The 22,500-nt window shown below is 47.2% G+C and overlaps 1 protein-coding gene across 13 annotated transcripts in view; it reads left to right on the top strand.

Annotated features, from left to right (window-relative positions):
- Positions 1-22,500, top strand: part of nuf (rab11 family-interacting protein nuf) — a 555,321-nt gene that overhangs the window by 365,768 nt on the left and 167,053 nt on the right. For 12 of the 13 annotated variants that reach the window (XM_071657543.1, XM_071657549.1, XM_071657548.1 and 9 more), the window contains one exon: positions 8,955-9,025. In XM_071657543.1, the coding sequence (XP_071513644.1) occupies positions 8,955-9,025 (71 nt within the window). Of the gene's footprint in view, positions 1-8,954; positions 9,026-20,326; positions 20,350-22,500 lie in introns of those variants that run through there. The other variant, XM_071657551.1, reaches the window with a different exon arrangement.

Here is a 22,500-nt window from a genome sequence, read left to right as displayed (position 1 = left end):
TTGGTAATTTACCATCCAGGTACGTACTCGATTAATTCCTTGACCGCTACGATACGACCAGTTGACCTTGAGAATACGACACCCCTGAGCACGACGGTACGACCCTTAAGGCTGACGGTGTGGCACGCAGTCGTACATATATATACATACCCTAGGGTCGTCTCGTCGTGTTTCCGGGGTTAGGTCTTCCGTGCCTCCAGTGCAGGAGTGTGTGTGTGTGTGTGTGTGTGGTTCTCGTCGCGTGTTATAAACCAACAGAACACCACACTCCGACTGTTCTATCATCCGGCTCTGTCACATTTATTTCCTGTGGCAGAACTGCGTCATATATATATATATATATATATATATATATATATATATATATATATATATATATATATATATATATATATTCCGTGACGTTCTAGAGCTGCTGCTGCTGCGTCACGCGTATCCCGTGACGTTCTAGCGTTCGTAACACATATTGACTTATAGTCGAGGTGATTAGAACTCCACTTTATTATTGATATTCCACGCCTTCTAGGTCAACCCCTCGGCTTCTGAATGACACCCCCCTCCCCTTCTTGACCTAACACACACACACACACACACACACACACACACACACACACAGCTCCCCTCTGAGCCATGTATCACCCCGGGACAGCCACATGACCCCCTGACCCCCAGAATGACCCACACACGTGACCATCAGCACAACACCGGAGGGGGGGGTGTAAGAGGTTGCAGCTGTGGTGTAAGGGCTTAAGCCCGCATATTCCATCTTGAAGGGAGATAGATCTCTGGACATGTAGGGGGGGGGGGGGGCACTGACTTAAGCCTCATTAAGCAAAGAGGACGTGGCAGAGAGAGCTGGTCTGGAGCGGGAGAGGACTATAGAGCTTTTTAGCTTAAGAGTTGAGCAGTGTTACCTCAGGTCGTACGTGAGTACTACACAGTATTCTGGACCTTGGAGGTTACGTCTGTCTTGTCTCGCTAGATGAGATCTTAGCCTCTGTAGACAGCATAGACCAACCCAAGGCTTACTCTTGGCCCATAAGGATCCCCTAAGCATACACGAGCAGTGTGTATTAAGCGTACGTGATTGTTAAGCACCTTATTTCGTTGTTTGCATAGTCCCCTGTAGGATAAGGATGACAGTTGTATGTTCAGGGAGGGGGCCCTGATGTGCCTTGGGTGGAGTGGTGGGTGAGGGTTGGTTGGTTTCCGCGGGCGATGGGTTGTTTTGGTGGTGTTGGCGGGAGGGAGAACACGCTTGCTGGGGGGAGTGGAGGTCGGGTGTGTGGAGGGGGACGGTACGGTTGGCCGGTTGGTTCAGTCTTGTGACGGAGCCGGATGACGGGAGGGCGGCCGGGCCGCTCCGGAAAAGAGGAAATGACTTCCGGTGAGATAAGAGAAGCGCATGATGCCGTCTGTTCTCCTCCGTCACTCCCTCCCTCTCTCTGGGGTCGGTGCGGGCGTGGGCGGACGTAGAGCGACGATGATAACACTTGTAGCGAACATGACGGTTGGATTTAGGGAGAATGTAGATGCGACAGCTGGGGGGGATCTGTTGATGGTGCTGATGTGGTCCTCCCAGCTTAGGTTATCGTCCAGAGTGACACCGAGAAGCTAGGTGGACTGGACAACCTGGAGGGGACTGGGGCCTAGTGAGACAGTAGGAGGTGGGACAGGGTTGGAAGCTTGGTGGACTGGACAACCTGGAGGGGACTGGGGCCTAGTGAGACAGTAGGGGGTGGGACAGGGTTGGAAGCTTGGTGGACTGGACAACCTGGAGGGGACTGGGGCCTAGTGAGACAGTAGGGGGTGGGACAGGGTTGGAAACTTGGTGGACTGGACAACCTGGAGAGGACTGGGGCCTAGTGAGACAGTAGGGGGTGGGACAGGGTTGGAAGCTTGGTGGACTGGACAACCTGGAGGGGACTGGGGCCTAGTGAGACAGTAGGAGGTGGGACAAGTTTGATCTGCAATACTTCAGTCTTGATTTGGTTGATGGTGACGTGGTAGGGAACGGTCCAGCTCGGGGAGGGGGATGTCGAGGATGTTGTGAAAATGTGTGGGAATGTGAGTCAGGTTCAGGTCGCATATAGGACCATGTGTCGAGTCTGGTACAGGTCAGGGGTGGGACCTGGTGTGCTAGATAGATAGGTCACCACACACACACCCACACCCACACCTCCCATCTATCGATCTTCCCTTCGTATCCTCCTCCTCCCCCTCCCCCACTCTCCAACAACCTCTGTGGCTTCCTGCCTCTCCCTCCCACATCCTTCACTTCACCATTCCCTCCCTCCCTCCCTCTCTCCCTTCCTCCTAACACAAAGACCCAACCCCCCACCCCCTCAACCCCTCAGATACTATTCCAAGCCACTATGGGAGCGTCAAAGGGCGTAACCCCCGCCGTGCAACCAGGTTATCGCCTCCTTGACCCCGACTTTTAACCCTAGTGTGTATGGAGATAACTTGGCCAGACTGAAGAAGGGCTGGTATTGACTGTGTGGTGGTGCAGTAGACGGTATGGGTGCTCACTTCCTACCTCTTTGTTTTGAGCTAACGACACGGCAGCGCCTTGTGTGTGTGTGTGCGTGCGTGTGTGTGTGTGTGTGTGTGTGTGTGTGTGTGTGTGTGTGTGTGGTAACGTTCGTAATGTAAGAGCGAGGCATAAATGGTGAGTTATGGATCGTATTTAGTGAAGATATTTTCTCTTTCTGTGTTTCCAATTCAACCCAGATCGTAAGCAGTTAACGCCTTTATTGATGTTTGACGTGAGTAGAATTACGACAAAACTCCCTCTGCTGTATACCCTAGCCGACGGGGACACGCAGGGAGGTCCAAGCCAAGCGCCCCACACCCCTTCCTTCCTCCCGATCAGCTGTGTCCTGCGGTGAATGGGACTTGGCCAGCCATTCATAGATCCTGTGTTGGTTAAGCGTTGCTCTCTCTCTCTCTCTCTCTCTCTCTCTCTCTCTCTCTCTCTCTCTCTCTCTCTCTCTCTCTCTCTCTCTCTCTCTCTCTCTCGTCGGCGGTCCGTCCCATGTGGCCCTGAGCTTGGAGTGAACCGATCAGAGGTGCGTGGCTGTACGCTACACACACACGCTCATATATATATATATATATATATATATATATATATATATATATATATATATATATATATATATATATGTGTGTGTGTGTGTGTGTGTGTGTGTGTGTGTGTGTGTGTGTGTGTGTAAAGTGGGATTGTTTTGGTTAGGAAGAGTTCAAGGACAGCGAAGGAAGACAAGAGGAAAAAATTGCATATGTGACACACGTTTGTCTTTTGAGGTAAATGGCTGAGGTTAGCGTAAAGTTTGCCTCGAAACTCCCTTTAAGAAGATTTCCAAGACTTGTGTCATGTTGTCGTTGGATGATGATGATGATGAGGAGGAGGAGGAGCCAGGTTGGGAACACTGGCTGTATGAGGTAGTGTGAGGACTGAGCTTAAGATGTGAGTCTCCCTTGATGCTCCCCAGAGTTTGGTGTAAGATTACCTTACCCCAGATCCTGTTTTCTTCTCCTCATTGTGTTCCCTGGTCTAGACTCTCTTCTGTACCCCCCCAGATCCAGTTCTCTACCCCCAGACCCCTCTTCTCTATCCCCAGATCCCTCATCTGTACCCCCAGATCCAGTTCTCTACCCCCAGACCCCCCTTCTGTACCCCCAGACCCTCTTCTGTACCCCCAGATCCAGTCCTCTACCCCCAGACCCTCTTCTGTACCCCCAGATCCAGTTATCTACCTCCAGACCCCTCTTCTATACCCCCAGATCCAGTCCTCTACCCCCAGACCCTCTTCTATACCCCCAGATCCTCTCCTTTACCCCCCAGATCCTTACCTTGTACGTCTCTATGATGCCCCCAGTACCGACCCTTCTCCCTCCCCCGCTTCACCACTCAGCTCCCCTTCATTTTACTCACCTCTGTACTGGGCACATTTCTTGTCATTAATCTTCCCTTTTTGCCTTGGAGCTTTTCATCTCTCGCGGCTCCTATCCAACCCCTTCCTGTTGGACAGCGGTTTATGTGTCGGCATTTGTGTGCGCTACCCATTCCCTCCCTCCCTACTCCCCTCACCCCTTCACCGTACATCCCCCTTTCACCGTCCCCTTCCCCATGAGACGTGGTGGGGAGGGAGGATGTGGCTGACTTAGAAGTGTATGGTTGGTGGAGAGGAGAATGAGCGGGGTGGTGGAGTGCTCTCTCTCTCTCTCTCTCTCTCTCTCTCTCTCTCTCTCTCTCTCTCTCTCTCTCTCTCTCTCTCTCTCTCTCTCTCTCTCTCTCTCTCTCTCTCGTTAGCTTGCCTGTACATCCTCGTCAGTGACAACGAGTACATGGAGATGTCCTGTTGTTGTTTTTTCTTAGATCGTCAGCGTATGATTTCAACGGGACTGCGAGAACGGATGGAGTTGATAGATGCCTCGCTTGTCGTGATGGTAGACTGACTTGTGATGAGTAGATAGATGGAGTGGCGATAGATGTTTCACGTGACGATAGACCTGGTCGTTGCAATATGGCCTCTGATGGATTGAAAAAGTTCATTCATTTTTATTTTTGTCTTTTTTTTTTTAGTGAATAATTTGCCTCGCTCACACGCAGGAGAAAAAAAATTTATCAGCAACCAAGCCTTCAGGTTTGTTGCTCACGTTACAGTGTGTGTGTGTGTGTGTGTGTGTGTGTGTGTGTTGGAGGGTAACTGGCTCGTAATGTGGCTGTTCCTGTCCTTGGCAATGCAGCAGAGCAAAGGAAAAAAAAAGAAGAAGTGTTTTCTGTCATATATTTTTCTCCTGGTCTTCCGCGTTGTGCATCAGTGCGCGATCTGCCCCGCTGTGGTGAAGGGTTGGGTCGTCGTGTACAAGGGGTCGTACCGTCGTGCTCAAGGGGTCGTACAATGGGGTCGTACCATCGTGCTCAAGGGGTTGTTATCATCATGCTCAAGGGGTCGTACCGTCGTGCTCAAGGGGTCGTACCATCATGCTCAAGGGGTCGTACTCTCGTGTTGAAGGGGTCGTACCGTCGTGCTCAAGGGGTCGTACCGTCGTGTTCCATAGGTCGTACCATCATACTTTGAACGTTGGTCATATTTTGTGACAGAGTTGAAAGCAGTATAGTTTATGCATCGTTAAAGAAAATGGAATAGCTGTTTGTATGTGTGTGTGTGTGTGTGTGTGTGTGTGTGTGGTATGTAGGTCAGCAGGGGAGTCAGGTGCGCCTGGCTGATCAGGGTCACCTGAGCGCGACCCTGGCTAGTGTTGGGGTCGCGTGTTGTCTGGTCCTGCGTAATTGGCAGGAGACACTTGCTTCTCGTGTTTACTTTTTTACATTGGTGTGTGTATATATATATATATATATATATATATATATATATATATATATATATATATATATATATATATATATATATATATATCTGGTGTTAGGGATGTTGGAGGCTGTGTGCAGAGGTGTGTGTGTGTGTGTGTGTGTTGCTTGATGACTTGTACTTGAGTCGGTTCGAAAGTTCTTCGTCACCAGGGTTCGGTTCCTGTTTGGGCTAGGGCGGGTGTCAAGATGTCGCCAGGCTTTAAAACGCGCATCCCCCCACCCCCCTCACACACACACACACACACACACACACACACACACACACACACACACACACACACACGCACTTATTTAAATGCGTAAGACTCGGTCATTATGAGCGAGTCTTGTTGCGTCACAATGCGTTCATGACGTAGAGTTTGATATAACTTGGGGGTGAGGGGTCGTGTCGTGTGTCCCGTTGATGACCGTTAACGGCTGGAACCCGTTGAACATGTAGTAAAAGAAAAGAAGGAAGAAAAACGGTGAGGAGGTTGGCAACTCCTTCCCTGGGAGGTTGAGTCTCTACGTCCGCTTTTCGATGAGTCTTAAAACCGGGGAGGAGGAGGAGGAGAAGGTGGGGAGGAGACCTTAGGGAGGAAGCAGCAGGGGAGGTATGACGTCATGTTGTGGGGCGTCATGTGCTTGTGGGACCTCCTCCTCCTTCTTCCTCTCCCCCCCCCCCCCAGCCTGGCCTAGGGTGAGGTAGGGGACTCATGCGTTGGCAACTCTCTATATTTTGGTTGGTCATTTGGGCTCCAGGTCGAATTGACTGGTTTAGGGGTTCATTAAGGCTGAGTACAATGGCCAGCTGAGATGTCTTCATACCCTGTCCCCTGCTCGTGTCCAGGGGGGGATTATAAGACCATACACACCCTCGCTGCAAATATGACCCTTGGGTCTACTGTGGACAGTGGCGAATTGAATCGTTGGCAACTCTGTCGCAGTGATACCAATAGATTTTCTTTTCTTTTTTTTTTTTTTGTTACTGCGTTTGTTGGGTAGGTTTACACTCTTTAAGTATTCTTTAATTGTTCAGTTTTGTTGTTCATACCTTAGTATTTATCCCCTGTAATTAGCATAGACGTATATTACTAGTTATTAAGGCATTTAAACACTTTAAATGTTGTAAATGTTGGCATGAGTGAGATTAGCAAGCATTTTTTTCCCCCAATATTATTATTAGTCTCGTCAATGTCTTAGATTCTTGACCTGACTAAAAAGATTTTTACATATTTCTTTCCTTCCTGTGCAATAAATCGCGTTCTTCTGGGAACATCCATAAGTCACGGTCGAAAATTGTCGAACGCACCCGGTAAAAAAAAAATATATATATATAAGGTATTGTCATTTTTCCGGTGTTGGCAGATTTGAAATTCCTCGAGCGGAGTAATTTATGGATCGTGTGCGCGGGAGGAGAGGCGGGAGGAAGGGGTTTACCATACTGCTGTCTTCTACATTATCTGGCGTACGTTATCGTATATCCGGGTTGCGTTGGCTGCTGCGTACACAGAGCTCATGTGATGTTAATTTCTATGTTAAATTTATATCATTTCACACACTAGGAGAATGTCTGTGGGACGCAAAGTTGTTTGAATTTTAATACTTGTCTCCACGCTGGTCCCGTAATGGTTCCTTTGTTGGCGTAGGCTGTCTATGGAGGCGATGCACCACACCTGTTACCAGTTTACCTTCCCCTGCGAGAGAGTCGAACCACCGTACCGTGGTTTCAAGGTCGACCCACGCCTGCTTGTCAGCCGGTAAGGTTCCCCGAGGGACGACGAATGGACGTACCCTTTTTAATTTTTATTTTTAATGGGGCGTTCGAGAAGGGAGGGTGATCAGAAATTTCCGTTGGGTAAAATTTTCCCTTCGATGACCGTCGTATCTCCTCTCCACAGTTCCCGTGAGAATAGCTGCGTAAAACACGACCATTTATCATATCTTCGGCTTGCGAACCCATATAATGCTATCCTATGGCCATATATATATATATATATATGTGTGTGTGTGTGTGTGTGTCAGGGTCATCCCAGGGTTGGAGTGTTTGACCTGGCTGGCTAATTATTAAGGCCAGAACGAACCTTTGAAAATGACAGTAGGAGAAAGTCTCCGTCTCTTTGGTCTTTAACTATGATAAGTGTGTGTGTGTCAGAAACCTTTTACAAGACTTTAAAAAGCTTTTTCGAAACATAAACGACTCCGTCCTTGGACATGTAATGTTTTTGTTTATATTTTTTGGTACGTGTTCGTTCGTAGTGAAAGCCACTCGGCACAGTGCAGGAGCGTTGCCCCAATCACGGCTCCCCAATCACGGCGCCCCAATCACGACGCCCTAATCACGACGCTCCAATCACGACGCTTCAATCACAACGCCCTAATCACGACGCCCCAGTCATGACTCCCCAATCACGACGCCCCAATCACGACGATCTGGGATTGGTCGACTTAATGAAGCAAAGGGAAGAAGTGTGATGAGTTGAGAGCTCCTTTTTGGCGCGAAGGTGTGTGGTGACTGTACTTCAAGGTAGACAGGGAAACAGAGAGAGAGAGAGAGAGAGAGAGAGAGAGAGAGAGAGAGAGAGAGAGAGAGAGAGAGAGAGAGAGAGTGTTCTGTAGCATCGCTGTTCCAAGGAAGGAGAGAGGAAGAGGGGGGGGGGTGGAAATATAGTCAGTGCTTCAAAGTTGATTTGAAAAGAGAGAAAAAAAAAACTGATTGAGACCTGAATATTTTTACTGATGATATTTGAGATGTTTGAGCAGTGGTACGACATGTCTGATGGGGCGTGATTGTGGCTAGGGGGTTGGGGTGTGTCTCTGATCTTAGTGCATTATGCATACGACAACTGAAAGGTGCGTGTCAGCGAATGAGGCCAATTCTTTTTCTTCTTTTTCCGCCAGTTCCTGTGGCGCCACGTCGGTAACGTTGTGTTTCAGTGACTTGTTCCAAGATGGAAGTCACATGCTGTGTGTATACTTCATGTATTAAACCCAGTTTATGTATGATATATGTTGAGAACCTCGACAGAATCTGAAACAGTGTGGCTGCAGTAGTTTTAAGAGATCTGTAGACTCTGTCATTGCAGACTTGTTGAGCATAAAGGTATGATCTTTGAGGTAAATGGTACGACCCCTAGGTATGATAGTATGGACGGTACGACCCCTAGGTATGATAACCTGGACGGTACGACCCCTGGATATGATAGTATGAACTGTACGACCCCTGGGTATGATACCCTGGACGGTACGACCCCTGGGTATGATAGTATGGAAGGTACGACCCCTGTGTATGATAGCAATGACGGCACGACCCCTGGGTATGATAACCTGGACGGCACGACCCGTGTATGATAGCCTACAAGGTCAGGTCAGAGGCCAGGCCATCATCATACCCAAGGGTCGCGCCGTCGTGCTCCAGGGTGGATAAATAAGACCTTGTCCACCCAGTTTTATTTTCCCTCTGACGAACCCGTTCTACACCCTCCTTCCCATGTTTCCAAGACTCTCTTGATCCAGTTTTACCACTTCTTCCCTCCGCTTCTGAATCGTGTTGAGCCACTGCTTCATTTTTTCTCTTTCCGTCCCTTTACAGGCGTGAGCGAGGACGCGAGTGTCGCGAGACAGGGCGACGTGGTGGACGGCATCGGTTGCTCGCGACATACGGTAAGTTGAGCCTCCTCAGTTCGATGTGGGATCGGCTCGCCGACTCGCTAGTTGATCCTCCTCAGTTCGATGTGGGATAAGCGTGTTAACTCGCTAGTTGAACCTCCTCAGTTCGATGTGGGATCGGATTGTTGACTCGCTAGTCGACCTGTGTAAGTGCTCGCCTCTGGATCCATTCAGCGAGTGTCTCGTCGCACGGGCGACTCGTTCAGTACCTGTCGAGGGTTCTAGTCTTGCTGAGGAGGGATACCCACACCACAGCGGCCAGGAAGTAGGCCACGTCCACCGGGTGGAACCACAGGTTTAGAAAATGTGTGGTGGTGGTGTGTGTGTGTGTGTGTGTGTGTGTGTGTGTGTGTGTATGTAACATTATCGTGACTGTTAAACAAAAGATCATCTTGGGAGTTCAGAAAGAACGCGTCATCCACTCATATCTCCCCCCCCCCCCCTAATTATTCTTCATTTCTTCGTCGTGAAGAAGAATAAGAATAGAAAAAAGAAATTAGACATGAAAATAGTAATTGGTTGCCCCAAACCTTGACAGCGGATCGTACAGTTACTCCGCCTCAGTAAAAAGTTACCCCACCCCCCACCTCAGGTTCGAACCCACCCCCCCACTTGATGGTAACATGTCCGGTGCCCCCCCCCCCTTACGAAGCAAGTCAGTGTAAGTCAGAAGGACAGACTCCATTGCCGTATTATCCTCCCGGCCATTACCTGGAAATTATCCTTACAAGCAGAGCTGTCCCGTGACGTGGTCGCTTTATACGCTAATCTCTGGGCGTTGTCTCAATTTATGAAATTGGTGTCGCGTAATTGGTCGAGGTAATGGGGGGGGTGGGGGGATGATAGTCGGGGTATCTCAGGTGATGAAATTGGCGTCGTATAATTGGGTCGAAGTGATAGGGGAAAATAATCGTCAGGATATGTTATGAAATTGGTCTCATATAATTGGCTGATGTAATAGGGGGAAAAATGATCATCAGGGATATCTCATGTTATGAAATTGGTCTCGTGTGATTGGGGAGTAAGTTCTTAACGCTGTGGATACGAGAGAGAGTAAAAAATGCGTGTACGGCGTGAAAAATTGCTTGTAGGGAGCTAAGGAATATAAAAAAAACGCGCGGCCTGCGCGAAAAGATCATGCGCGGGACGAAATACGGCGAAAAATAACGCGCAGGAATGTGCGAAACCTTGGGGCCAAAGAAAACGGGAAAATATAATGCGCAGGGTTTGTAAAAAAAAATGCGCGGTGATATTAATGATAATGATAATGATGATAATTAGTAATAATTATGATAATAACGCGCGGGAGAGACAATGGAATTGTACTTACAGACAACCGGAACTTGTGTTACTCCATGATCAGGTGTTTACCCCTAAAGTGTTTTTGTTTACCGCGTTACGTCACCGAATGTGTGTGTGTGTGTGATAAGCTTGGCCCATCACTGGAACTGGATAGCAACCATTTGATTTCGTAACGATGATGGCTCATCGGTTCATATCAATGACTAAGACTTCTTCTCACGATGTTATTACATATTTCCTTTTTTTTATTCTCCCATGTCGCAAGCGCAGGCAGACACAAAACGCGTTCTTAACCAGGACATTGGTTTACCGTAATGGTGGGTTTATGCTGATGATAAGCAGGTTTGACAATCGTCGTGATTTCTTGGAAATAAATGGCTCTGGAAAGGCCAGGCGCAACCAGGATGTAGGAAATAACAGCGGCTCTCGTAGGGATGGGTTGTGGGATTCGCCAACCCAGAGCGAGACAGCGTCAGTTTGAACACGTGAAGAGTTTGATGTAGATGGTGAGATGGAGGTCAGGTCAGGTCAGCTGGTTGAAGCAGAATCAATTTATATGGTTAGGTTTGGTGGTTGAAAGTTTTATGTAAGGTATATAGTTAGGTTACCTGGACTAGTTTAAGTGGTTAGGTTAGATTTAGGCAAATTAAACTTCAGTTTCATATATATATATATATATATATATATATATATATATATATATATATATATATTCCTATGAGTCCACGGGGAAAATGAAACACGATAAGTTCCCAAGTGCACTTTCGTGTAATAATGACATCATATATAAATATGGTTTGGTTAGGTGGTTAGATTTAAGTGATACGGTTAGGTTATCTGGTTAGATTTAGGTTAGATGGTTGAATTCAGGTTTGGCTTGTTTTGGTTAGGTTAGGACGGCCGATAACCATGCAAAGTAGTAGACCCCCCATCCCCATCTCATCATCACGTAAACCACATCCTGAACCAGTTGGTAGGGGCGCCGCCCTTTGTTGTGGGGGAGGGGGGGGGGGGGGCGGCACACAATGGACGCATGTCCACCGCACTGTGGCATCGTACAGTCAATTGAGAGCTCTGTCGGGAGGGGTGGTTCTGTGCATGTCACAGGTCACCGTCATTAGGGAGAACGATCGTGAGTTAAAATGGTTGGGTATTAGGGAAGGGGGAAATGAGAAGGCCATGTTGTGAGGGAGGAGGGAGGCTGTGAGGAGGGGAATGAGAGGTGGGGGGAGACGAGACATGGCGTACGAAAGACAGTGGCGAGAAGGGATTTCGGGGTTTGGACTTTAAGTGAAGTTACGCTTGATATAGCTAAAGGGGGCAGAGGATTGTTGGAGCTGTGGGGGCGCGAAGTGAGAAGGGAGGCGGGACTGGAGAGTTTTGTTGTTGGGGGGTTGGGGAGCGGGGAGAGGGATGAGATACAGGTGGGGATTTCCCAGGGACATTTGTCGGTAACCTTGAGGCTTGGAGAGAGGGGGTGTGGGAGCATGTTGGTGGCCTCCGCCGCAGTGGCTGGCAGGGTAAACAACACAGGCAGTGTCGCGCGCCACCATGGCCCACCAGCAGGTGTTGGGGTAGGGAGGGCGAGACTGCCATCCAAACACAACCTTGTGTTGTTCACTCCTCTCTCCTGCCTTTTTTCGTGAGGAGGGAAGAATACGGTGTTCGGTTGCTGGCTTACCCCCGTCCATAAATACAGTTGAGATTGCCCGCTGTATATACATTTTTTTTTTAGGATTGATTTTATTTAACTCCTGTGTCGTTATTGACAAAATACGTAAGTAAACCTGCTGTTTACCTGTGTCTAATTATGTATTTTTTATTCGTAGTTACAGCATGGTATAGTCTGTGTTAGTGTGGAGGTCACCGCTTTATTACGAAACCGAATCATTAAAGTCTTAAGAGCGTCATTATACCGACCAAAGAAAATTAGTTATACCCACCAAAGAAAATTAGGCCAGTACATAAGATAAGGGGAAACTTATCTATACAAGTTAGGTACTGCCATAATGGTACTCAAGTTCTAAAAAAAAGGCTGCTTGGTTCTATCCTTCGTCTGTTTTTGTCCTGTGATAATAACGGTTTGGAATGTCATCTAACATTCCGTTTGTATATGTAGTCAAACAATACGGTGTTGCATATCTTGTTGGAGGACTGGTTGAAAAACTGGTGGATGTGATGAGGATTCGAAAGACTTCTTCTTGTGTGCTCCAGTCACCTCCCTCGACCACTGCCTACCCTTGGCCTTTCCTTCGCGTTATTAGTGTTGCCTCATCGCCCCTTTTGCTGTCCTTGGGAGTGTGGTGTGGGCTCGGGACATAGCAACGAAAATGTGGCCTTAGAGGTAGCGTAGAACGCATGTAGCAACGACACTAAAGTCTTTAATCATACCGCGTAGCACGCACACACGCACGCAAGCAACGGAGCTATGACTTTAAAACGTTGGTCCAGCGTTTTAAAACCCATGTCATTGATACGTAGTCTGGACGTATGTCTTTAAACGGATGTGGACATTTTTTTTTAAACGAGCAAGAAGTGATACACAGTTCTTGAGATTCATGCAGATCGGAAATGGAAAGAACAATGCATCCGGCCACCAGCCTTTTGTTGACATGGCCACAAACGTTATTTCTTGGTGATTTTTACGATCCATTTCCGTAATCCCTGTGTGGCCTACGTGACGATGGAGTACGGGTTGGTTCCTTTTGAAGTACATGATGGATCATATTGTCCAGATATATATGTATATTTTTGTCACTTTTTCCCACATATTACAATCGCCTTGGGTAGGATCGCCATCTGGACTTTGAAATAAGACCTGATTGCACTACATAATAGCCTTTAGGAGCGTGTGTGTGTGTATATGTGTGTGTGTGTGTGTGTGTGTGTTTGTGTGTGTGTGTGTGTGTGTGTGTGTGTGTGTGTGTTTCACATGTATTGGCAGTTGTATACTTTTATTGCGTTGGGGAAATAGGTCGTCAGCTTAAACATATGTTCCATCAACAAATTCTTATTTGGTAAAACATCGTTCCATTTTTAGAGAACATCTTATTAAGATTGTTTAAAGTAAGGTTTGGTCCTTGGGTTATTATTGTGATTATTTTCACATCTTCTGTTCTACACTTACGCAGGTCAGCCATAGTAAGCAAGCCTAGCCGAGCCTGCTTTGAAAGTGATCGCTGAGGGTGGAATAGAGTGACATTAAATGCAACGAATTAGATGATAAGTATTGAGTCAGTTTCACTCACGTCTGCTGTATACTTAACCTAGCATGTATAGCAACATTGTCCTTGAATGTAGCGGCTTTAGCAACAAAGCCACGTCCTTGTCCCCTTGGTGTATCAAACATATGAAGCTACTTTAAAATGAGCACAGCAACTGTAAAGAAAGAAGAAAAAAAAAAAAACTGTAAACCAAGCCAATTATAAACTTAGCATAACAGATGTAGCAAGAAAAAGAAAAGAAAAAAAAAAGTTATAAACCAAGCCTAGCCTTCGTTCAACTTCGTAGGCGTACAGTAGCCATATATATATCATGGGCGCGACATCCAACTCTCCTTCCTGGAGTTGACAGGTTGAGTGAGCCAGGCGGTGTATACCGTGCCAGTATTCCACTGTTATCGTGTGATAAGCTTACAGTATACTTGAGTGGTTTCTTATGTAGGAAGTCGATATCTAATGTTATGATCAGCTTGAAAGCGCAACCTCCTCTTAACCTGAATCATTGAGATGTAGGTTAACAAGCGTATATACCAGAATCACCATCGATATATATATATATCCTGGGGATAGGGGATTAACAATACTTCCCACGTATTCCCTGCGTGTCGTAGAAGGCGACTAAAAGGGGAGGGAGCGGGGGGCTGGAAATCCTCCCCTCTCGTTTTTTTTTTTTTTTTTTTCATTTTCCAAAAGAAGGAACAGAGGGGGCCAGGTGAGGATATTCCAAAAAAGGCCCAGTTCTCTGTTCTTAACGCTACCTCGCTAACGCGGGAAATGGCAAATAGTATGAAATATATATATATATATATATATATATATATATATATATATATATATATATATATATATATATATATATATTCGCCTCCCCATACTTTGTCATATCTCATTTAGACTTGATTACCATCTGCAGAGCGGGTGGTCGACGGGATCGGCAAAGGCCCCAAAGTACTCTAGACCCATGTTTTTGGATGTTCAACGGGTCTTGGTGTGTGTGTGTGTGTGTGTGTGTGGGGCGAGGCACTAAGGAGGTGTTGCAAGTTGCAGCCGGGTGATCATTTTGAGGTTCCGGACGTCCAGCGCGCGTCTAGAAACCTCATATTACACTCGCATTTTCCCGCTTTTAGACTTCGAGAATTCGGGCTTTCTCCTCCTCCCGTTGTGGTGGGGGCTGGTGATGTACTGTACACAGTTTCTTCCGGAACTGTCGGATGAGGTTTTTTCGTGATGGTTTTTTGAGATTTTTATTTGTTTTTCTTGATTTGTCCCCCCTGCCATTGTCTTTGCTATTTGCGCTCAGTCATACTCCTGTTGGGCAGATAAACATGGCAATATGAATTGCTGGAAAGGTTTCTTCATTACGTAAACGTACGATTTTTTATTTATTTATTGAATTTATCTGTTTTAAAGGCAAAATGTTAATGCAGTTACATGATTTAGATAATCCTACTAGTTACAGTAAGGTTTTGTGTCATTTTTGTACAGAATTTGTTTGTACATCCCTAAAAGGATCTAATGTTTTGTTTTTTTTATCAAAAATGTAAGACATATTGTTTTCGTGTGTGTCCATATCTCTCTGCCCACAGAGTTTACAGTTCGTAGTAGCAATGACACCATCTCGTAGTCTACTGGTTTATGGTACGTTCTTCACTCCACGTTCTGCTGGACATATTTCATTGTGATGCTCGAGTCCAGTGTGCTTCAAAATAGATCTGTAATTTCCCTCCCAGCCATGGTCTTAAGACCCTTAATTGCCAACCCAGTGTCGGTCTCCAGCAGTCTGTGTTTTAAGTACCAGTTCGGGTAAAGCATCAACTTCACCAGTGCTCCCGGAAACCTGTGTGGGAGGGAATCCATAAGAGTTTGATTTAAATCCCCTTTTACCTGTAATGCCCGCGTATCTCTCTCTCTCTCTCTCTCTCTCTCTCTCTCTCTCTCTCTCTCTCTCTCTCTCTCTCTCTCTCTCTCTCTCTCTCTCTCTCTCTGCCTGGCTTCAGAGACTCTGACCTAATACGTTCTGATCTCTGGAAAATCTAGGGCAAGTGGCGAGGATGGAGAATCAGAGATAAATACACAGTCCGTGGTTGTGGGTTTTGCAACCACAAGAGCGATGATTCTGGCGAGTGATTCGGTTTGTAAGGTAGATGCTCAGTTGTTTATTCGTTCGTGTATCTCTCGCTCTATTACCGTCGGGTCGGATCACAATGGCAGGTCTTTCGTCCCTCCCAGTGGCAGAGTAGAGGGGGACGTCAGTATAAATATCCTGTGTTGTGTTAATCTTTGTGTGGAGTTTTTCTGTGCGTTCAAAAGGGCTCGTTTTGGCAGTAGTCGGGTGGACCAACGTGTTGAAGGGCCCCCTTGATGGGTGGTTTAAGAGGGACCATGCATGCAATGCCCCTCTTCTGCACCTGTTCTGGTAGCCTTTGTTGTGTGGTGGGTTAGGGAGGAGGGCCAGGCAGGTAAGGGGACGGTCAGGCATAGATGAGTTTAGGGGGAGAAGGAAACGTTGTGTGAAGACGTAAAGCTGGAGGAGTTGGTGCTACTGACGTGTTCCTCACAGCTTTAGGCTAGATTGTCCAGAATTGTGTGCGTGTGTGTGTGTGTGTGTGTGTGGGAGGTCTGCTGTGGTCTGCGGCGGCCGACAATCGCAGGCCATTACCGGCGGTTCGTGTGGTTGTGGTGTCGCCGCATCCTCCTGCGGCTGCTCGGTCGCAGGAGGAGTTCCCACGACCGCATTTGAGGTGGGGGGGGGGGGTTTAGGAAGGTGGTGGGTGTGTGTGTGTGGGGGAGAGGTTCCGTCGTTGTCCTGCCACCATCCCCTCCTTGCGCTCAGTCCAGACTGTCTCCATCTCGGGGCGAACTTCGTCAGTCGCTTCTGCTGGCACGACGCCGGGACGACCCTTGAGCACAGCAGGACGACCCCTGAATACGGTGGTACGACCTCTGGACAGAGCAGGACGACCATTGAAGACGGTGGTACGACCACTGGACACGGCGGCACGACCACTGAAGACGGTGGTACGACCTCTGAACACGGCGGTACGACCTCTGAGCCCGGTGGTACGACCACTGAACACGGCGGTACGACCACTGAAGACGGTGGTACGACCTCTGAACACGGCGGTACGACCTCTGAGCACGGTGGTACGATCACTGAACACGGCGGTGCGACCACTGAAGACGGTGTTACGATGTAGCCTTTTTTTCTGTACCTGTAACCCGTAACGTATAGTCCTGCTCAAGGGTCTTACCGTCGTGCTCAAGGGTCGTACCGTCGTGCTCAAGGGTCTTACCGTCGTGCTCAAGGGTCTTATCGTCGTGCTCAAGGGTCGCACCTTCGTGCTCAAGGGTAGTACCGTCGTGCTCAAGGGTCGTACCGTCGTGCTCAAGGGTCGCACCGTCGTGCTCAAGTGGTTAATGGAAATGAAAAGTTCTGGCAAGTTAATGGCTCGAGCTGGAGAACCTAACCGATAAATATAGTCTTAACCAGGACAGACTGTCGGCTGGAAAGCTCTTAACCGTAATTACACTCGATATTAACTGTGGTAGATTAATGACATCACACGCTGGGGAGGGGTCAAGGGTCAACTGTGTCTTGATTAAAGGTAGCGCGGCTTAAACATTAATCACCAGTGTACAATAGGGACTCATGTGATCAGATTAATGGGGATTGATCATGTAGGATGTGGTGATTATCTACCCGCGTCCAGAGATTAATGGGTTTAGATTCCACGTAAACTTACGCAAATTAGCGGCTAATCACTGTAGGCCTAATGACTCTCGGGACAAAATAGAAAAATAAAGCGTCAGATAATTACGTTAATGACATGGTGTTTAAATGTGATTAAAAGGTTCGGTTACCACTGCATTTGATTAAGACAATTAGTCAAGTTGAGGTATTAAGGTATTATGGATATATATTTATTTTAATCCCTGAATTATAGAGTGAATTATTGATTTTGTTCAAGGTTAGTTGCGTATGGTAAGGTACGGTAGGGTAGAGTACGGTACAACGGTACGGCACGGTACGGTGCTGCCTGGGTTTGAACTCCCCTACCCCTCCTTCACCCACCCTTCCCAGCCTTCCTAAGCAATCCCTCCTTCCCTCCCTTGCATGGGGGGGAGGGAGGGATTTTACCCTCGACAGGTAAACTTGGTGTGTGTGTGTGTGTGTGTGTGTGTGTGTGTGTGTGTGTGTGTGTGTGTGTGTTCTTAGGTGACCTGCCATTGTGTGAGGGAGATGGGGGAGGAGGAGTGGGTAACCAGCCAGGGATGGGAACGGGAGAGAATAGGGATTAAAGGGGATGTCAGTGGGGAGGGGAGGTATGGGGGTTGGGATTGGGAGTGAGGGAGGAAGGGACAGTCTTGGCGAAGCGCTTCCGGTGTGGGCCAGGGAGCAGAAGTCGGGCTGAGGGGCTGAACCTCCTCCATCCTGGCCAGGGCGAGGGGACGCAAGGGAGAGCTAGGATGGTAAGGGAGGAGGGAGGTTAAAGGTAGGAGGAAGATTAGGGGTGAAGGGAGAGAGTTGTGGGTTGAGGGAGACGATATGAGGAGAGAGAGAGAGAGAGAGAGAGAGAGAGAGAGAGACTAGAAGGGAGGCGGAGGGAGTGTAAGACGGTTCAGGGAGACGATGGTATTATGGTGAGGGAGTCTCGTGCCAGGGAGGGAGGAGGGACTAATGGCGAGGGAAGACAGTGGGAGGGAGGATTGTGGCGTAACGTTGAGGGAAGGGTAGCGGGAGGGCAGGGCTACTACAGAGAGGGAGAGAACGCGGCGTCGTAAGGTAGATGGAGTGAGGGAGTTGATGGTGCTGGTTATACTACATACTGGCTACCTAGACCCATGGGAAGAAGGGGGGTTCCGGGAGGGAGGCTTGCGTAATCCTCTCTCAACATAGCCATGCCTTATGGCCACGTCTTAACATAGCTGCTCCTCAAGCACGTCGTAATATAGCTATTCCTTAACATAGCCTCTCCTCTCAACATAGCCACTGCTTAACATAACCCCATCTCAGTATAGCCACTCCATATCATAGCCACGTCTCAACATAGCCACGTCACAGTAGAGCTCCTCCTTAACATGGCTACATCTCAGAATAAACACGTCTCATCATAGCCACTCCTTAACACACCCATATATCAGCATAGTCTCGTCTCAACATTGGCCCCCATCTCAACACAGCCCTGTCGTAACATAGCCCCCATCTCAACACAGCCCCGTCTCTCACTCTTGGTGAAGCTGTATTAACAAAGGGAAAGCCTGGAAAGCTTAAATTAGAATGTTATTAGTTCTTAATCAGATTGAATTTCTGGGAGTTTTTAATTGTATCTCGTACCTAAGTTGTGGCTGGCTGGCCGCAGTCCATCCCAGAGACAGAGAGAGAGAGAGAGAGATTAGAGGCCATCTCTCCTCGCCATCATGCGCGAATTTCGACCATCGGCGGAGCTTCCAAGAGATGACGCTAGTACAGGGCCATACACGAGGTGACGTCATAATCCGCCGAGAGTTTGTTTACGTCTCATTTTGTTCCTTTAGCCTTTGTAGATGGAAGTTCCTTTAGGTTAGATTGATGATTTAGGCGAGGAAATATTATTTACCGGATAGGGAAACAACTGTATTGTTGCTGCGCAGAACACTGGCATCCTACAAGCCTCGCTATTTATATGTGGCTGATTAGGAGGGCGTTCGTCCAGACGCCATCTTAGTGACGTCATGAAATCCGGATTGACAAGTTGGGTCGCTTTTGGATTTAAAAAAAATATACGCCATTAAAATTAATTAAGATATAAATGAAAAACGAGTCGGTGGATATATACAGGAAATGAATTGTTGAAAAATATTTTCATGAATATTTACAAATTCAGCAAAAGCGCATATATGATGAATTCGAATTTTCAAAAGAATAAGTTAATATCTTTTTCCATTTCAAAATCATTTTGTCTTTTTTTTTATGTTAGCTGAAATAACACGGGCAAGTGGATGCCCTAAAGCCAGTGTTATCGACCAACTCCTTCGGAGGATGAACAGCTGGGTTGACTGTGGACCGACTTCCGCAACCAGGATTCGAACCTATGCCTCTAGTCGACCGCGGGAGGCCCTTGAATGCACCACCGCATACCCGGTGGCCCACAGACTAAACATTTTTAATTCAGTGAAACGCAGTGAAATTTTTTTTTTACTATATGCAAATGAGCCAATTATAGAGAGGGATGGGAGGCTAGATCGTAGTGGGCAAGTGGCTGCAGGTTCGCTTGCACCCAGTACATGTGGGCGTACTGGGTCCTGTGTACTGATGGCTCTTCCTGCGAGTGTAATACCCCAGGTTCGACACTTTCTACACCCCAGTACAAGTGAGTTTACCGGGGCCTGTGTGTACTGTTGCTCTCCCTGTTCGTTTGTGTAGCCCTAGTTCGATATACTCTCTTAACACCCTAGTACAAGTGGGTGTACCGGGACGAGTGTACTGGGGATCTTCCTGCGGGTGTATAGATCCGATCCGACACTCGCTACACCCAGTACAAGTGAGTTTACCGGGGCCAGTGTACTGGGTTTCTTCGTGTGTGTGTGTACACCCTATTCGACTATCGCTACACCCCAGTACAAGTGAGTGTACTGGGGATCTTTCTGATAGTGTGTACACCAGGTCCGTCACTCTTAACGCCCAGTGCAAGTGAGTGTACCGGGGCCAGTGTACTGTGTGGTAGGGGTTTGAAACAGCTCCCCCATCCCCCATACCCTCACACCTCTCCACGCAACACCTTGAAGTGGGTGTACTGGAACAGCAATCCATCAATGGTAAGTGTTCATCTACTTATGGGTAGAAAGTGTAGTGACTTAGGTCGAACTATGGATTAATCTCTTGAATTGATCAGTGGCTTGATCGTCCTACTCTTGCATGACCTGATAGGTCGAGTAATCATAGATGTATTTGTGCATTCTTTCGTTGCATGATTGAATTGTTCATGGATGTGTGTCATGATTTGTTGACCTTGGCGGTGTAGCGGTTAGCGATGCTGATTGTGACGCATTCAAGGGCCGCCTGCCCGCGGGCGAGCGGATGGGTTCGATTCCTGGTGATGGCAATCGGTCCACAGTCAACCCAGCTGTTCATCCCTCCCTAGAAGATCGGTCGATGAATTGGGTACGTGGCTCATGATTGATGGATCAGGGACCCTTAATCAATTCACGAGACAATGATTACTTGATTAATTATAGACCAACTCACTGATTAACAGGCATTATCCAGGGTTTGTGGCTAACATGATTATCCCTACGAAGCAGAAGTAAATCAATACGTCATTTAATTGTAGAAAAAAAAAAGAAAATAAGGGAAGTCTACTTCCTCATCCGTATATACTTAAAGGTAAAGCTTTATCTGGTGTCGTGAAGGAACAGTTAAATTTACCTTCACACTTTTACCTGTCCTTCTGTTAGCGTCTTAGCTTCCGGGGGAGAGAGAGAGCCTGTGTTTCTTTTGAATTCCCGTTAGTGAGAGGAGAATATACCAGGTATTCTGCTCGTGTTGTGTGGTATATATGACACTATATACTCCGGTGTGTTTATTATGTGGTATATATGCCAGTATGTACTCCGGTGTGTTTGTTTATGTGGTATATATGCCAGTATATACTCCGGTGTGTTTGTTTATGTGGTATATATGCCAGTATATACTCCGGTGTGTTTGTTTATGTGGTAAATATGCCAGTATGTACTCCGGTATGTTTGTTATGTGGTATATATGGCAGTATATACTCTGGTGTATTTTTATGGGGTGTATATGCCAGTATATACTCCCATATGTTTTTTGTTATATATGTTATATTATACTCCATTATGTTTACTTGATATATATGTCATTATATCCTCCAGTATATTTGTTATGTGGTATATGCATCATCATATCCTCCAGTATATTTGTTATATGGTATATATGTCATTATGTCCTACAGTAAATTTGTTATATGGTATATATGTCATTATATCCTCCAGTATGTTTATTATATAGTATATATGTCATTATATACTCCAGTATATTTGTTATATGGTATATACGCGTCATTATATCCTCCAATATGTATGTTATATGGTATATGCTGTTGCATGAGGATGACTGCAGGGGAAAAAAATTCTAGACGATAGAATGTATTCGTTCGTTTCGTAAATTTGCTGACCGTTGGGTATTGGTCGTTTGTTGTGTTATACTGGCGGAGGGGGGGGGGGTGTAGATGATGGTTGAGTTGGGTAGATATTCATCTACTTGTGTCGTGTGGTTGTGAGCGAAGGCTGCCCTTTTCTACGCCTGTTCCTGGCGCTACCGCGGGAAACGGCGAACAAGTACGGACTCCGCTCGTGAGTGCTGCTACACACACACACACACACACACTCATTTTACACGACGCGCTCACCCGACACACTCACCCGACGCACTCACCGGACACACTCACCCCAACGCACTTGCACTTTCGTAGTCGCTAGCGTGAACCAATGTGCTGTGGTCCCATTTGCAAGTCTTGCTGGTCTCTCGTAACACGACGACAATGAGCAAGCTTGGTTACTGTTAATGGTTCCTGCCTCTTAAGACATGGCTGGTGGCTATGGCCGGGGTACTGGTTGTGAGTACTGGGGTAATTAAGGTATGGCAGGGGTACTGGTTGTGAGTACTGGGGTAATTAAGGTATGGCAGGGGTACTGGTTGTGAGTACTGGGGTAATTAAGGTATGGCAGGGGTACTGGTTGTGAGTACTGGGGTAATTAAGGGTTGGCAGGGGTACTGGTTGTGAGTACTGGGGTAATTAAGGTATGGCAGGGGTACTGGTTGTGAGTACTGGGGTAATTAAGGGTTGGCAGGGGTACTGGTTGTGAGTACTGGGGTAATTAAGGTATGGCAGGGGTACTGGTTGTGAGTACTGGGGTAATTAAGGTATGGCAGGGGTACTGGGTCAATTA

The sequence above is a fragment of the Panulirus ornatus genome, chromosome 64, assembly GCF_036320965.1.
Source record: "Panulirus ornatus isolate Po-2019 chromosome 64, ASM3632096v1, whole genome shotgun sequence".
Classification (NCBI taxonomy): Eukaryota; Metazoa; Arthropoda; class Malacostraca; order Decapoda; family Palinuridae; genus Panulirus; species Panulirus ornatus.
This window is presented reverse-complemented; position numbering and strand designations above follow the sequence as displayed.